This window comes from Ischnura elegans, chromosome X (genome assembly GCF_921293095.1).
Source record: "Ischnura elegans chromosome X, ioIscEleg1.1, whole genome shotgun sequence".
In the NCBI taxonomy this organism is placed as follows: Eukaryota; Metazoa; Arthropoda; class Insecta; order Odonata; family Coenagrionidae; genus Ischnura; species Ischnura elegans.
In genome coordinates, this window is record NC_060259.1 from 96,145,164 (window position 1) to 96,163,451 (window position 18,288).

An 18,288-nucleotide genomic window follows, 5' to 3' on the forward strand; every position below is an offset into this window, starting at 1 on the left:
AAAAATTAACATTATATAGTTAATTTTTTAGATATCTTTAAGCTGTTTTTTTTAATTAATGAGATTAAATTGGACAATAATCGCAAAATTTTAGTACGTTAACTGATACATAAGTTTTTTTATTTTAATGTCCTCAAATTTAACAACAATAATGTAAAAGACGATACATCGGCGCGCCGCACCTTTCAGCCGAGCGGTAAAAGCCGATATATCGGTGCGCCGCACTAAAAGGGTTAATGGTGTTAAAAATAGATTAAATGTATTAACTAACAGCTTTATTCCCATTTTGTGTACATGATCCACATCTAACAGAAATCAGTGCTGTTGGTAGGGTTTCCTTCACGGTCACAACTGAATAACTTTGAGAAATGCCCACCACGGGTATTCAAAAGACAATAGTACAACCAATGCAGAAACTATTTACATGATCAATAACACATCTACTACAGCCCAGCGAAACAGTGTGTCTATTTCATTCAGCACAAAATTTTGGAAATAAAATCAATATCAGAGTTACAAGACACCATAGTGCATCTATTTTCTCTGCTAAAGTTAGGTACTTGGTGTCTTTCTTACGTATGATACTTTATCCAAATCAACCATTCTTTTTCATGTTTTTACCCATATTTTATTAAAATGTGTTCTGTAACTGGAGCAGATATTACTAAGCCAACAGGTACTAAATCCATTTATTTGAGGTGGCAATCTAAGAATAACTCGAGACCTAAGTAATCTCGAAAAAAAATCGTAAATGAGAAATTGCCAGCACTTCATAGAAACATTTTACGAGGCACGCTTTTCAAGCACCAAGTTGTCTATGATGATCCTTTATTCCCAAGAGATTGGTAAAAATATTTTAGAAAGTAGGTGCAAAAAATATAGGAGAGCTAACTTTATCTTACATACATCTCAATGACATCAGGGGAGAGAAGAGCTTGAATCTAAAGATAAATATCACCAAAATTTAATGTCTGTGAAGTGCCTGCTTTAATAAAAGAGCACAAATCTCATAAGATTCATTAATGATCTCCTGCTCCCACTTTTCTTTAGAAAAAGCTCTCTTATCTCTGTATAAATTGGCTTTTTAGGTGATGTATCATTAATAAAGGGATGGCTTTCAATTGTTTACATGATATTTCACAGCCATTACCTCGATTCTGAAGAGGCTAGAGGCAGATATTGAACTTGCAGAGCTCCATATTAAGTTCTCATTCTTTTCTAAAGCTCTTTTAGCTATACAATTTTTTACCGCACCACCCAATCCTATCAAACAACCATTCCTCAACTCACACAGCCAAAGGTTAAACAAATGCAGCCTTACTTTGCATAAAAGCAAGCACACAAAATTAGGCAGCACAAAATTCTCAGTGCTTTGAGTGGGCCTGTGAATACATTACTCCAGATTTCAAGGCAATCCTTATCCACTATGACACCCAAGAAGCGATGACCAGCATACAATCTTTAATGTTCGAGGGGTCCATTCTGAGACTGTTGCAATGGATATTGCAGCTGCCATGAAAATAGCACTGACGCATGCAATTACTTGACAGCAGATGAGAAGACAAGAAAACCCAGCTTATTCCCATCATGCACAAACAATGTTGGAACATGCAATGGATCATAGGGACTCTTGGGTGATGCAATGACAGCTAATCGTTGTTCATGGACTCCACACAATCAAGCAACCAAAAATTCCCATACTTCCCAGGATTAGCATATGCTTATTCCACTCCAATAAATAACAACATTATCAACAGTAAAACTAAGAAGAGAGAGGTCAAAATAAATCCAATTGTTTAGTTCAGGATTAATAATAAAAACTAAATTAAGAACCTTGTCCTAATAATTTCTAAAATTATCCAAAAACTCTACCTCTAACTCTACCTAAGTACAACAAAATTATCCTTTGGGATACATGACAGAATGGACTAATAGTCCTGATGTCACCTTTTAAAGAAGATAAAAATAAATAAATCAATCAATACATCAATAAGTCAATCAACATATAAATATATAAATAAATACCTATATAAAATGCTGCTTTACGGTCCCTTTCATAATGGAAACAGAAAAAAAAACGATCAAGGGCTCTTTAATGTTGGATTTTCATCTTGCTGTTTCCAAAAAATGTCTGAGAGTATATAACAATGGTGACAAAAAAACAACAGAGGAAAGCAAAACTGCTTCCACTAAATTGAGATGCTCCACTCCCACAGTCAGTTGCATTCTCCTGCAAATAATTGAACTAAGAATTAATGTTCATCACATTATTAAATGAAATGATAAACAATATAACAATATTAATTGGTAGAACAATATGAAACAGAATGATATTAACCTTAGACATACATAAAAACTGGGTGGAAATTGAGATGGTTTTCCATTAAGTCTGCCTCTTCCTAGTTGAAGCTCTCAGCCAACTTTGCATACAGAGATGACCAATACTTCCATGAGGAGAGCATAGAGTTCTGTTTTGTGTAAGGCATGAGCTATTCCACCAATTTTGACTCTATTTTAGTGAGGGACTCGTCCAGTATAGTTAATGCTACCAAGGGAGGGTAAGCTTGACACTGATCAGAAATAGCCTGATTGCTTTCTTATTTCAAGCTGTTGATTCCGTTGTTGGCAACACAATGGGACTTTACTATGATTGAAAATTTTCATTCAGACGATGAGATGAGATCATCTAGTCATAGGATTGAAAAATTTCAATCATCAAATCCCAATCCCACCCAGAATCAACAGCTTGGAATGAAAACTGATTGGGATGATTGCAAACGAGGTCAAGCTCAACACCCGACCGATAAGGCTACATATAAAAGTACCCCACCATCATTCCAATCTGTAACTTTCAAGTGATCCTAGCAAATTTGTAGAGTAGCAGAAAAAACTAAGTTCATTGGCATCTGAATGCTGTCAGCTAAGTAATAAATATTTCAAGTCTTCCAAAATACTTCCCTTGTAATGTTCCCACACTACCGGGAATTTTAAAACCTATATATGTACTCCTTATACTGGGGATATTAATCATATCCGATGCAGTATTAAAATGCTTAATAGACGCAAATACTAACTCTTCCTGATATCCTCCATAGAATGCTTAGCCCACATCTCAATTAGAATGGAGTTTACTCCCATCGGGAAATCTGTAACTGCAGCTGACATATTTGGAATTGAAACTGCTTGAGAGCACAATCCTTCTGTTGCTGTAGTTGGTAAAGCATTTATAATTTTATTTAGCATATGATTTAGAGGTTCTACCAATCAACTTTCAGTGATGCATGATTTGATGCTGCACACACAATGTGACAATTTTTCTGATCTAAAAAATTACGTAGAACCTAGTACGAGGTCCTGAGGATGTCACATGGTTATTTAATACTTAAGTGCTTATTTAATTGTTGAATTGAGCTGAAATGTTGTTGTTGAATGAGTTGAAATTTAACTCCTACCTTGCATTACTATTTAGGCAGTTGACTGTGGAGTGAATTTTGGCTACATTTTCAGCGACGTCCAGCACCGCTTCAGTGCCTCTAACCATATGCTGGATGTGCGATACATCATGGACAATGATCCCTCTCCCATTTCAAGGGCAAATTCCTTGAAGTTCCACAGATCTGAGTGAAGTAAGAGTATCTATCCACCCAAACTCTTGAGTTTTCAATCTCAAAATTTTGGGTGTCTGCACACATATTTCATCCAAAACATTTCACAAATATGTGATTGAGTGAACAGAATTTTTGGCTTGGGCTTAAATTTCTGACAATTAATGCATTACTCATAAATAAAATTTTATACTCCACTATTATCGAGTAACTGATGTTATTTCAAAATCTTAGAAATATTTTCCTGTTGTCGTTTTCTGCTGTTCATTCAGTCACTACTTTCAAATAGAAATAATTTGTAAAATTTAACTTATTTTATGCAAGGGAAAGTGTCATTCATACTCAATGAAACCAATGTGCAAGGATGTTTTTACAATAATGTACTAAGGGGAACATTTTCTGTTAGAGATGATTACTTTTAAATATGCATAAAAATATCCTCACAATACACATTATTTCTGATATTTTTGTCAAGCCAAAAATTCACTTAAATTGCTTGAGTCATGCCTCTATGAATGTAAATATGTGCAAGATCTTTGTCAGAAGTTTGCAAAGTATGCAAATGGTTGATTGTCAACATTTTACCCCTTCAACCTTGAGAGCAGAACTCTCAGAGAGATGCATTCCACACAGTGCTGTAGTTGGGCCGGTACAGCGTACCCCCTAAAACCCAAACTCGTTATAAGTGTACCGGTTAAAATACCTTCGCGGCCGGATGTATAATACACGTTCAGCTGTTGGAATTTTTGGTGAGTACCGCCTAAATTTTTTTTCCAGCTACAACACTGATTCCACACCATTCACCTCTTAACCATCAGATAACAAGTGCGAGTTGCCCTCTCACCTTCTCCGTGTTAGCATAGCACATCAGTGGTTTTACACGAAACATCTTCTTGTAAGCACACCAATCTGGACCAGGATCTGGAAAAAAGTACTTTTGTGAGATAAATGATAATATGAGGCAACAGAAAATTCCATTCAAAATGAGTTGGATAGAATATATAAGCTTAAATCTGTTTTAAAACCTGAGTGGGGAGGACTGCCCTGGGCCACAGAGTTAAGGGGGCTATTTCTCTTTGGGGGAGGGGGGCTTCACACCCAAACTCTACCCCAGGCCACAAGAAGTCTGTGGGCAGCCCTGAATAGTGGTCATTATGGACCTAGATTGAATTATTGCTAAAATTAATAATAATAATAACTTATGACGATTCTTTATCTACTTTTCAAAGTATGACTTAAAGATAAATTCATTTGTATCTAATTGTTCTAATCATTTGTATCTATTAATTCTAAATCTATTGAGTGATGTCATTTCGTTAACGCATGAGAAGAGGAATTCTAGGGAATGCCTTGAGTCTGCACATGATGCCATCTAATTCACCTGGGTACAGGGACTCCCATTAATCCATCAGGCATTTGGACAATGAAAAAAGTAAGTGTTTTGCTTTCTTTGAATTTCCTTCATCGCCCTAAGAATGTCAACCCACTGTAAAAGAAACCTATTTTTCCACTGAGCCATAGTGGCAACATAAATTTTGTAGGGATAACTTTTTCCCATACACTATATTCACAGGGTAACTCCTCCTTGACTACTTTGCTACACCTAATTATCTGTAACCACTTCCAGGCCCTCTAGATTGAGGCCTCTGAGGTTGATAACCACAGCATTCAATACAGGAATAAACAATTGCTGAAGCAGATTCATACAGAATCTAATCATGGATTGAATTTACACCAACTTTTACAGGCTGCTAATGATTGCTCACAATCACAGACTTAGAATAATCAGGACTGGGCACTTAAAACTTCATCTGTCATCGCTATTGTCGCTAAAAAGAAATTATTCGCATAGATGGCAGCACTGTAGCTAGCCCGAAACATCTAAGAGTTATATGGTGATTGTACGCGAGTGATGTTTTTTCAGCATACATGCAAATACAGATGCTACTTTAAAACGATAAATTTTCTTGAGATACCAAGTGCATTGTATGAGGAAATTTTTCTAGATGAAGTGTTTTGATTCTTTCGAGATAAGGAAGGAATTTCTTGCAGTAGAATTGACTTTGTTGACATTTCCATATCTATCCCACAAGATTTTCAGCCTCAAACATTTTTTACTACCATAGTGAGAATCTTTATTGGAAGCAGCTAAACCTGTTAAAATAGGGCCTTTTAAGCTAGTATACTAGATAGGGCCTTATCAGTTTATTCTGCTCCTTCCGCCTCAATTAGTAAAACAACTATGACGAGCAATTATTTCCAGTCTAGCGTTCACTTTCATAGCATCACATTTGCCACGAAACGGATTTACCTGTTCACCACTCAGAATCTGAATTTCACTGATAAACTGTTGAGATAAGAATTAACTGTTGCTCCATTCAGTATGGTTTGTACTTAATTATACACTGTTGATTAACCTAATGAAATCCTTGCAGATGATATTTAATGATACACTATATGCGAAGTTCGGGGGCCTACACTTAGGTTTTTCCACAGTCCTATTGCAGAAAAGAAATATACATAGTGTGCTAAAAATGCTATTCATCTCCTTGAATCGGAATTACGTGCTTACAACTCAGGAAGTTGTATTCCACTGACAAGCTGTTGAGATAAGTATTACCTATAATCCCATTCTGTAGAGTTTGAACTTGATTGACGCCGTTGATTGATCTGTTTGAAGCCTGGCAGATGGAATGCAATGAGGCTGTAAATGTAAAGTTTGGGGAACTATTTCATGGTTTTCCACGCATTCATATCAGAGAACAAAGATTTTTGACTGTGAAAATACGTTTCAGTGCTTAAGTCAGTATTTAAATGATATAAATTCATATTCAGAACATTTTATATTACGCCCTAACCAGGTATATTAATAAGACCACACAGACTAGCTTTAGTGCTGCCATCTACGTTTGAAAGCATCGCCGGGCGGCAGCAAGGATGACATCGCTTAGCATTACCAGGGTTGGGGAGTTGATCTGGGCTGCTCACAATGAAAAATCACCCAAGAATCACTGTAATTTAAAAAATTCAAAGATTTGCAGTCATCATTGACTTTGAATGAAAATTAATGTAATATTTTCATTTCAACATAAACATCCAGGAAAAGTCTACCACTCCACTATACCACAATAGCCAAGGATCTATCTTTTCCTATGTACATTATTGAAAATATTTCAAGGTTGTTGCCAAGAAGTTCTGTTCGAAAGTCCCAAAATTTTTGGGAGATTTGAGTCTAAACAACACTGCTAGCCCATAACCTGAGGTATATATGTAAACTGCCAAATCTATTTTCAGGAAGTTTGCAAGATTTTACAAAAATAATTATTTCCACTACTTAATTTTATTTAGCACTGGCATTTTTTTAAATGATGCTGAAGATATTTTGGGGCTTGAAGTGGATCCTCTCCAGGTGAACTCTCCAAAAAAGCATTTTTGACAAAAGCCTTGGAACAATTTATTCCTAACTATGAACTTAATGTCAAGCCATGAAGTGGCTGGAAGGCGATTACCTTCGACTGGGAGCTGGTTCAAGTAGTGGGTAGGCATCAGGCAGCTGCATGGTGGTCCAGCGACCACAAACACAAGCGTGAGGTTAGGAAGGAAGGCAGCACGCAGGGGCCGTGAGCAGTTGTCACACTGAAATGCACCCGCGTAGTTGAGCTTGCCTGTGTGTGCATACCACGAGGCCTTGGTGGTGCATGCCTGGTCCACACGTGTTGGCTCCCACCCATATTCTAGTTGTGCTCCAGCATATGCCGGCATGCTCCCAACTATAAAGCTAAGAGGGAGAGCCAAGAACAAGGATAACCAAGTGGGGCCCACCAACAAAGATAGCTCATTCAAACAAGCAAAAGTGCTCATTGTTTACATTTAAATTCAATTAAATTATCAGATTTTATTGGTTTTCATAATCTCTTGTTTTAAGCTTTAATATTGCGACACTTGATTTGCTTTTCTGCATCTGTGATTACGTGAAAATTTTGCTGTGAGAATTTTTTCTCAATAATGTCTTAGAAACATAAAATGGATGATTAAACTTTTAAGCATAATATATCTTTCACTGAAATCATTTCAGGTATTCTCAGTCTTTCAGATTCCCCGTATGCTTCACCACAGACTGACACTGAGGAAAAATATAAAGGAAACCCTTTCGTTGAATATGAATGTGAGTTTTAGCAACATTGTACCAAGGACAGCAGTTACATTTTCAATTCAACACCACAGTAAACTATTATGCAACACAAAATGATGAAATCATGAGCTGTTGAGAAACTTAGGTCAGGTTTTCAAGAGTATTACGAGGATTTTTCATAAAACAACAACATTTGAAAACCCCATTGCAATGCTTACATCAAAAACTTCTGAGAAACCTTAACAAATCCTTCTAAAAACCTCTTCAAAGCATTTGCAAACCCTGAAGAGCACCTTTTGAAGAGGCAGTGCAGAAAATGTCCAGTAAGTCACTTAGAAACCTCTAGAAAACCCCTTTGTTTTCTGGAGGACTGGAGAAAGAAGCAGAGATAAGACAGCGAACTCAGTCAGTGGCGCAGCCAGGAGGTGACACAAGGGCACACCACCCCATCCCCAAACCAATTACTTTTACTAGATTAATATGCATGTTGTTCTCTAAAGAGGTTTTCATTGAGATTCACCAACCCTCTTTGATTTAAAAATACAAATTTTCAGAAATCTTTCGAAATAATTTTCATTGGATGAATGCTTACCTCGCAAAGACATATTGCAAGAAGGAAAAGAGCTGGCTCACATCGAATACCCAGCTAGTGCTCCACAAAGATGAAAACATGTGCATGAGCAAGTGAGGAATGGATGGGCTGAGGGCTGGAGCACCTGTTGTCACAGAGTCCTCCTCACGAACGCAACGAGCATGGAAGTTATACCGATCAATCTTCTCATACATTGATTTGTCAACCAGCTCAGTCATCAGTTGAGGGTCTGCTCTACCTAAAAAGGTGCCAACCTGGATACAATACATAAAAAAAGTTCGTTAAATATAGGGTATCCGTCATCTTAGGTAAGTTAGCATGAATGTAAACACCGTACATTAAAATATTAGACCGAAGAAAGAAGCAGAGATAAGACAACAAACTCAGTCAGTGACGTAGCCAGGAAGAGATACGCTTTCTTACTCTCCCCCTTATATGATGGTCGCGGGTTCGCGAAGTCTTAGTTTCGGGACCCAACAAAAGGGGACTTAGGTTGTACCCTTGAAATTTGGGAGCAGGTACCCGGTCCCCTCATATTATAACACCCCTCTTTGCGGTAAGGGACTGTGGTCATTCAATTGATCATTCAGTCAGTTTTCAAAATAAATAATTGTTCCTTTCTCAAAAAATATAAACTAAGAATTAAATTCTTTGTCTTTTGAGTAGCGCTTACAATTTTCAAACAAAATTCTACGATAAATATTAACTCACATCTCGATTTCAGTATAACCATCAACATGGAAATTGTTCCTGCACTAAATGCATTAATATATTGATGGTAGAGCTTCGTTCAAAATTTGATGATTCTCAAAATAAAATGAGGAATTATATTTAAAGTCTGCAATTTACATGCAAGCAATAATTATCCATATATGCTCTAGCAATTTACATGTAAAGTTCATCAGAACCAGTAAAACCAGGCTTTCCCTCCTTAACATGGGACTACTACTATACAACAAGCTTCCTAGAAACATTAAGAGCTTGGAAAAAATGTCTAGTTTTAAATTTAAGGTGAAGGAGTTCTTTTTGATACATTTATTTTATTCTATTGACGAATATTTAACTATGTACATATGTTCTGTATGGGTAATGTTTATTATTATTTCCTTAAATGTCTTTTTTTGTAACTAAACATTGACACGCCATATATCATGGAACATGTATGTACCAAGATCTCCAGGCAAATAAATATTATTATTATTATTTTTATTATAGCTACCGTATATGTCTGAATATAGTCCCCCATTTTTTTCCAAAAATGCTTGTGGTAAAAGTAAAGGGGGGGACACTATTCAAATGCATTTTTTTAACTTTTCCCAAAACTGAAGCCTCAAAATTAGGGGGGGGGGACTATATTCGGAGAAATACGGTAATTCATACAAACAAAGCATTCAAAATGACCACAGAGTACAACGAGAAATACCAGAAGTCGCCAAAAATTAACATTTTCAGTAGTAAGACACTAAACTTCTTACAACCGCCGTTACTTAGATAGTTACATGCTCACATCCATCATGTCATGTATCATGCTGGTAACTGTCATTTTATAATTTTCCCAACCTTTTCTCCACCATCAGTTTACAGTGCAATGGTGAAATTACTGTTAGAGCCAGGGTCAGTCAATGGATGCATAACTGACAGAAAATTTACCACCCAATTTTTTCTTGCCAGTGGGTCAGTTCTAACTTACTTCATAACATTATTGTTGGAATGATGGTGACAAAAAAATTTAATTCAGCTGAAAAATCCATCACATATGTAGCCAGCCAAACAAAGGCCTAGGGAACATGAGGGCAGCCACGGCTGTATAACCTAAACTGGTTTACACTAGGTATTTTTATTTTGAATGTATTTTGAAATTGCAAAATACTTCTCAATAGTATTTTAGTAACAAAATAAAAAATACTGTAAGAAATTGTTCTTCCCATGCAAAATAAAATTTACAAAGCATCGAAACAACATAATTTCCATAAATGTATTTTCAAAACTACCCACCTCTGAAAATGACATGTTTGCATAAAATATCATTTTTTGGTTGAGTTTTGTGTGTTTTAAATTTTCGATGAAATTCTTCAAACCTAAACATCAAAGGTGCTTTGTCAAATTTCTTGCATCTTCCAAAGAGGCTGATTGAAGTTGATAACACTGCAATGGTTAGCACTTTCAGCATCATGAAATGAGTGAATTACTTAAGGATCCAAATTCAGTTTCACCAGAGGTATGCTCTTTAGCAGGGACATAAACTTACTGTTGTGGCAATGCTTGCAATGTAATGAAGCGATAAGGTGACTGAAACCAGAATGAGTATAACAAAGTAATCCGAGTAGGAAATAGTTGCCAACTCACTGACAGCTTTTTGGACAGGCAACACCGCCAGGGACATGTATCCAGGTAAAAATTGGTGCATCCAGCAGTGATATTGCCAAGGGCCATGCCAGTATACAGCAATTTTTGCCTTATTGGGCCAAAGCTTCATGGAAGCAGTGAACATTCATTTGAAGGTAAGAATCGAATGGTTATAATATGTAGCATTGGTGATAACATGTGATGGTGTTTCAAAAGCCAAAGTTGCAATAATATCTAGAAATGATCATTGCATTGTTTTGTTAAGATTAAAAAATGATAAATCAACATAAAATACCTCCACATCTAGTTGATTGGAAGCTATGATAAAACCAGCATCATCTAGAAGATAGCATCTCAGATCATCTGTGAATCCACAGCTTAAATTCTCTCCATTTGCTTTTCCAGTTATATTTAAAAAAGCCATTTGGACAACATGCTTTCCAATTTCAGCTCCAACAACTGAAAATTAAAAAATTATCCTTTTCATGAAATATTCATGTGCAAATCAAAAATTTTATGTGTATTGAATAAATTATATACTACATCATTTAATGAGAGGCATTTCATTTTTTGAAACAAGTTCCACTCTAATCATAAAATAATCATAAATTACATATGAGCTTGAAGTAAGTCTAATATTACCTTATGCGTTTTGCTATAGGAGCAGAAAGGGCTGTTTGAATGGTTGCATGAATGCTTGAATTGCTTACAATTAGAGACAGTAATCTTTATTGCTATGGAAAATACATGGAAGTCGATACTTAGATGATTTTGCATCTCCCAACTTACAAAAAATAAGCTGCCATGGTCACAACAATCTTAATAAGGCCCAAGCTGTAGGCCTCAAGATGCTTTAATAAAATTCACACAAACAAACATGGGGATCATCCTCTCCAAAAGAAAGAACCAGTGATGCCTGCTGTAATGTGACGTATTGTTGGATAATGCATTCTTTTACAACGCGTCATTTAAACTTTATTAGTTGGCAAATAAGTTATGGAGATGATCTTAAGTTTTTTCTACAGAGCTTTCCTGCTAATTTACATCTTTAGTGAAATTATTTTCATTCACATCTTGCGGTAGTTCGTTTAAATTTGCCATTAATTCAGATAATAAGAGTTCATCCTTGGAACCAAGTATCAAGAACCGAGAACCGATTGGGGAGAACCAGACAGTTACCGAGAACCGAAAGAATTTAGACACCAATTCATCCTTAGTTTTCAGTGAACGTCTGTTCAGTACTGCGGGTAATATTTCTGTCAAAAAAGAATAGATTAGACCCAGATAGGGTAAAAATGTTGATTTTTAAAAATCCAAACCTGCAGAGAGAATCAGTGGCTGCCTGATGTAATGTGACACATTGGTCGATCAAGCATTCTTCGACAACGTGTTATTTAAACTTTCGTACTTGGCAAATAAAACTATGGAGACAATCTTAGGTTTTTTTACAGAGCTTTCCTGCTTATTTACATTTTCAGTAAAATTATTTTCATTCACTTCTGGAGGTTGTTAATTTAAATTTGCCATTATTCAGATAATAAGAGTTCATTCTTGGAGCCGAGTACCGAGAACTGAGAACCAATGGGTAGAACTGCACCAGTACCGAGAACCAAAAAAATTTAAGAACCGACTCATTTAGTATCCAATGCATTTTTCCTGGCAAAGAAGTTGAACTAGGCCTAGTCCAGGGATCTATCCTGGGTCCAGTATTATTCTTCATTTATATTTATGACCAGCCCAGAGTATTAAAATCTTTCCCAGGAGTAAAACCCATGAATTCGGGGGGAGTTTGATGATATGAAATGATCCCAGGTACTTACCTGCAGCAACATAGGATTTTCCATCTTTTTCTACAGTTACTTTGGTGGAAACATGGACAGTTTTGCTTTTAATTCCATAACGAGTAGACTCCATTACTGAGAAGATATATCCCTTCTTGAATGATGCTCTTTTGTAAATAGGATTATGCTTCGGATCTCGCAGGTACGTGTAATGATTCACTTCACTGCAAAAAAAGTCATGTAATCATTAGAGATGCAGAGAGGAGTTTACGGGTACAAAATATGATACATCTGAGTCATTCCAAGTACATATATAAATTCATTGCAATACACAAACTCCCTTTCACGCATCTCAAATTTTCATGAAATTTTTATGAGTATCCTTTTAAATCAATTCAAAATTAAGAATTCAAAATGGTAATCACATAAATATATGGAGATTTTGTGAAGATGCATGGAAGGCGCCTCATTAACAAACAAAAGCAAAGAAACTGGAGCATGGAGAGTGGCCAAACAAACCTCTCCAAGCAAATCACTTGGAAAATCACTCAGACAAGAAGTATGAGAGAGAGGGATTGATGGCCACTCATTGTCAGTGGGTGGAACGTCAGAGCATGATTGCATCATGGTCATGCAGTATTGGAAGGGAAATTATAATTTCATCATAACATTCCATAATATTTACAGAAAAAACACTCATAAATACAACTTTTACACTAACTTAACACATTAATGATGAATTTCAGATCATAATTAGGTAATTGTCCTTTACAGACAACTGCATACATATTATTCAAAAATTTGTGCCGGATTAACCCTTCCGCACTTCAGCCTAGTGGAGGGAAATTCTTCAATGTTACGAGTCCCTTGAAAATTTTTACTCTCTCTTGTACGAAGCCCTCTCGCATCAACATAAGGCAGAGGTTTGCACCCATCCTAAGGCTGGGACCCAACTCAGCAGGATGTCAATCCCTTTCCTCAGCCGCTGTCCGAGACCCTAGAAGGATTAAAAGACTCCTTCACAGTGCTAGTCCATGGTCAATTGACTGAAATAGCCGCGTTATATATAATCAAATATTTGTTGTTCCCATCGATATTTGCTTGAATTCCCTGAGTTGTTCCGAACTTGATGAAATTTTGAACAAAGCCCTGACGTTCTTACTGATAGATTTAGTATACAGTTGAGGACCTCAAATTCGGAATCCAGAAACCCAGAAAACTAGAAATCCAGAATGTTTGAAAATTCCTCTGCATAGTGTTTCAACTTGCTACCTCGTGGCACCACTCTCCGGGCCTTGTTCTGGGACAAGTAGAAAGTTAGCACACCCTACGAACATACACTAAAAACTTATGCAGGGACACATATGGATCTCAAATATTGAGCACAAGAGCCTGAACGCATTTATAAATTCATTAATTAACAAAATATAGAAGCTGAAGACCAGAAATCTAGAAACCCTTTGGTCCCAACCTTTCCGGATTTGAGGTCCACAACAGAATTTCTATTCTATAGATTGGTTTCGATCTGAACTCCATTGATAATAACAAACTATGTTTGAAATTTCCATGTGATAAGGGAAAAAAAATTCATTAATAATTTTAGATTTATAAGAAAAGCAAAAAATATTTGATTTGAAGAAACACGGCAAATAGCAGTGGGTAACTGCACAGAGGGGATACAAAAGGATCTATGTGAGAGGCAAAGGAAGGGCCTGGGCTCGCCCTAAGCTGGGTCTCGAGGGACGATCGCCTATCTGACTGTATTGTTTCCATGCCAGCCACTTTCCTCCACCCCATGCCACATATATGTGGCTTTTGTTCATTTGCGTCAGAAAATCGACACCGCACATGTGTGGCTTTCGTTGCTTTGTGAAGAAAATCCTTGCCATTTATGTGTGGCATTCGGCTTGGAAGGGTTAAGAGTGAATGTAAAAACATGAGGACCTACCTTGATGGGTACACCATAGTCAATCCTCCAGTTGTGAATACAAATCGATTAAAAATAATGCTTTTGTTTGCTTTCTGCCATTCAGTCCAGAGATTCCGTGTGTTCTTAACATCCCACATCAAATGTTGAACAAGAATGGAATCACCTTCAGAACAAAAAACGCTGAGCATTAACTTAAGAAATAATTAAGTCTAACACTACATATGAGCATCATATCAACATAGTTATAAGAGAGAAATCTTCATCTATATCTATTCTACATATTACCCCACAAGCTGCCTAAAAAAAGTATGTGGTAAGAGGTGTCAAGACACCACCCACTTATCTGTATGAGAATACTAAAAATACATAGGAGTGCATTGAGATAGATTTTACTTAGCATTTACATAATAATAATAATAATAATAATAATAAATTTTTTATTTGTCCAAGGATCTTATGAATACAACATAGATATAAGACACGTCAAAGTAATCAACATAACACTTAAAAATGTAAAAATGGTCAGAGTTCATTTGTCATTTAAAAATTCATTTACACTGTAGTAGCACTTATTAATTAAAAATTTCTTTAAAGAAGATTTAAATTCCCTATTAGAATTAATCAAATTAATACTTTTGGGAAGGAAATTAAATATTTTTGATCCCATTGCAATGGGACTTTTTGCTATTATACGTTTTTTATGGAGGGTAACATGGATGTGGCGATGAGACCTAGTTAGGTGCTCATGTACATCATTATTAATTGGTAAATCATTAATATTCTCTTTTATCAGTAAACATAGTTGGTATACATATATATACAATGCACTGTTAACAAATTCAGTTCTTTGAATAAGGGTTTACAAGAATAAGTACATAATTAACTTTTAATTAATTAATTAAAATTAATTAACTCCTATATTGTCCAAGGGAAAAATTAATTCCTGTACTGATTGGAGATCAATTAGTTGACATAATCATCCCTCGAGGGACCTGCAGACCTTGTTGATGACAATATCAACCTTATAACCATCTGGTTATGCATGTTTGCTATCTGGGTATGCAGAAAAAAACTCAGTGTCAAGTCAGGTCAACAAGTTGTCAAGTCAACAAGACTATACCACTGACTAGGGCACCCTTGAGAGCAGTGGCGTAGCCAGGGGGTCCAGAATCCCCCCCCAAACTATAAAAACACAATTATTTTTCTCCATAAAAGATAACAAAAATTTTTTTTAACAATTGAAGTTTTTTTCAATTATGAAAATTGTTAAAATTAGTTAAAAACCATCTACTAAGTATGTACCCTGTTTCTCAAAAAATTTCCCTCCTGATTTAGGACCCCACCCTGAACGAAATTCCTGGCTACACCACTGGCCCAAGGTTCTAAACGTTGGTAACTAACTCTCTCTTTTGCCACCCATTTGACCTTGGTGGTGACAACCCCAGCGACCTTACAAGGGTCATGGCTGGATTTTTTCAAAATTAAAGCATTTCTATTGTTTTCCCCATACCCATAACCCAAAATAACATTTTCACCAAGAAATTCAGCCTTTTTTCTATCTCAAAGTTTTAACATTGAAACCCAATGCAGTGAAATCAAAACTTGCATTTGTACCCACATTATGAGGTAAAATGGTGAGGCAAAATAAAAAGTACTTGTAATTATACTGATTATTATTTCAAACAGTGATTTATAATGTTAACAAGAAACAAATTTGACAGTTTAGTTGTACATACTTGAGCCAATTACATTTTTTCCATACTTTCCCTATCACAAAACTTCATGCATAATTATGGCCATAAATCTGTACACAAGGCACATTGCCTCCGAGATAGGAAAATTCTCTCCACTCACATGACTGCATTGACTCTGTCACGAAACTGCTTAGGTTCTGAAGTTGCATACCCTCCTCACAAAATTTCCATGGAGCCAACAACACACCATCTGGATAAACAAAGTTCAGATTATCTCTAAAGTTGTTGTATGATACTTTCCCAAAAATGTGGCCTTCTGGCACAGCAAGCCCAAGCCTGAAATGAAAGTTGTCATTTTAATGAGTAGGTTTCTGACAAAAATAAAAGGCTTTCACTCTAGCCATCATAGCCGATGGAAACTACAATTGAATAGCTATAGGTACCTGAATTTAGATTCTCCAATAGTTCCATAGTAGTAATTCATCCTCAAAGGTAATGAATACCTTTCATCAATTATCACAGTAGCAGACACCAGTGATGATGAACCAGTTTTCCCATCAATCATTTCATACCGAATCTTTTCCATGTCTACAGAATGCCCCTCTAGCTCCATCAAATCCACATCTGCAGCATCCTATATACAACATTGATTTTCAATGCTTTTCTTACCATGTTGCTTCAGTCAAAGGGAAAATGAAGTATGTACGCTTACCTCTGAATCAATAACTTGACGTTCTAACAATGGATGGAAGACAACGAAGCCATTTGTATTAATAGAAAAACCATAGCCAATGTGGCCAAGGTTCTGATAAGGAATCAATGATGTCAGCTCCGAGAGAGCAACATCAATTCCCATAACTCCAAGTAAAGTTTGATTTTCCTGTTTTGGAAATACAACATGAATGAATAATTATTGATTTATTACTATTCATTTACAAATTAAATATCAGCATTTACCAGAATGGAGTCTAAACAAAGCAGCTACTTAAATTTGATATAAATGAATGCCATGCATTACTTACATTAGCTGCAGATCGATTAGCTACCGGAAGAGTAATTGTTGCCACAAAGCCCAAGCCCTGAAGAGAAAGAGGGGAGACAGTTACCCAATGCTACAGATGAATGTGTTATTATACCTCAATTCAAAAAACAATTGGCCTTCAGGTTCCAATACTTTGATCACATATGAGTGAGCATTCACCTCAAATTAAATGGCACCAGAGCATTTGTGAAAAAGTGCCTTGAATCATATAAAAGGTTTGTTCACACAGATTCAAAATCGTAATAAATAAAAATAATTCAGTAGATGGAAGGATAAGATAAGTGAAGACGAAAAAATCCTCCCCATGCAGCCATTCTCTTATATGTTAAAAATAAGGAAACACAGAAGTTGCTGCTTTTCATGAATTAGTGATTTCATTAGATGCATATACTCTGGTTAATTTATTCGTTCTGGGGGAACCTTTCATTGAGAGACACTATCACTCACTAGAGTATAAATTACACTCAACTACTTGAGTAGAGCCTCATTCATAAAGCCAAGGAGTGCCTGGAAGGAGCAAGCTGCTTGTCATAATTTCATGGCATCATCAACTTATCAGGGTAAAGTTTAAGGTCATTGATTTTACATGGCAAATTGTTGGAGAATTAGGCATCTGATAAAAAGAAGAAAATGTGAGTCTGATTGATTTCAAACTATTAACACAACCAATAATAACAGAAAATTGGTGGAGAAGGCCATTGCTTATCTCTCTCCACCTAAATCTTGAGAAGACACAATTCACAGCTCCATATTGAGCTAAGACTTAGTTAAGGCATTTATAATCAATAAAATTGATCAATTTTATTTTCTATCATTTTTCTATTATAATGCTGAAAAATTCTCAAATACATTTTTTCAAATACTTCATCTCAGAATCTGCCAAAACCTTCAATTTGTAATCTAGAAATTTCTACCACACAATTTCCAAAATAAAATTTAAAGGCAGCAGATGACTGCATTTTTATAAACATTTTAGTCCTTCCTTACATTTTCGGACAACAGAGACACAGCATTTTTTGAGGTAGGTAATGCTTCAAGTTAACAAGACTACTCAGCAGGAAATTGCAATGAGTTAATCTATTTTTTCTACAGGTTTGTTCAATATGAAGATGTCTAAGATACCAACAAGGGTTGTACAAAAAGTAAGGTTCCCAATTAGCTACAAT

The 18,288-nt window shown here is 36.0% G+C and overlaps 1 protein-coding gene across 3 annotated transcripts in view; it reads right to left on the reverse strand.

The window, feature by feature from the left end:
- Window positions 1-260: 260 nt before the first annotated feature.
- The window catches only part of LOC124170871 (voltage-dependent calcium channel subunit alpha-2/delta-2-like), an 88,583-nt gene continuing 70,555 nt past the window's right edge, over window positions 261-18,288 (reverse strand). For all 3 annotated transcript variants that reach the window (XM_046549885.1, XM_046549884.1, XM_046549883.1), the window contains 11 exons: window positions 17,103-17,159; window positions 16,793-16,960; window positions 16,524-16,714; window positions 16,241-16,416; window positions 14,405-14,549; window positions 12,496-12,680; window positions 10,971-11,134; window positions 8,330-8,583; window positions 7,115-7,383; window positions 4,450-4,526; window positions 261-2,230 (listed from right to left, as the gene is read on the reverse strand). In XM_046549885.1, the coding sequence (XP_046405841.1) occupies window positions 2,093-2,230; window positions 4,450-4,526; window positions 7,115-7,383; window positions 8,330-8,583; window positions 10,971-11,134; window positions 12,496-12,680; window positions 14,405-14,549; window positions 16,241-16,416; window positions 16,524-16,714; window positions 16,793-16,960; window positions 17,103-17,159 (1,824 nt within the window). In that variant the 3' untranslated portion in view covers window positions 261-2,092. The remainder of the gene's footprint in view (window positions 2,231-4,449; window positions 4,527-7,114; window positions 7,384-8,329; window positions 8,584-10,970; window positions 11,135-12,495; window positions 12,681-14,404; window positions 14,550-16,240; window positions 16,417-16,523; window positions 16,715-16,792; window positions 16,961-17,102; window positions 17,160-18,288) is intronic.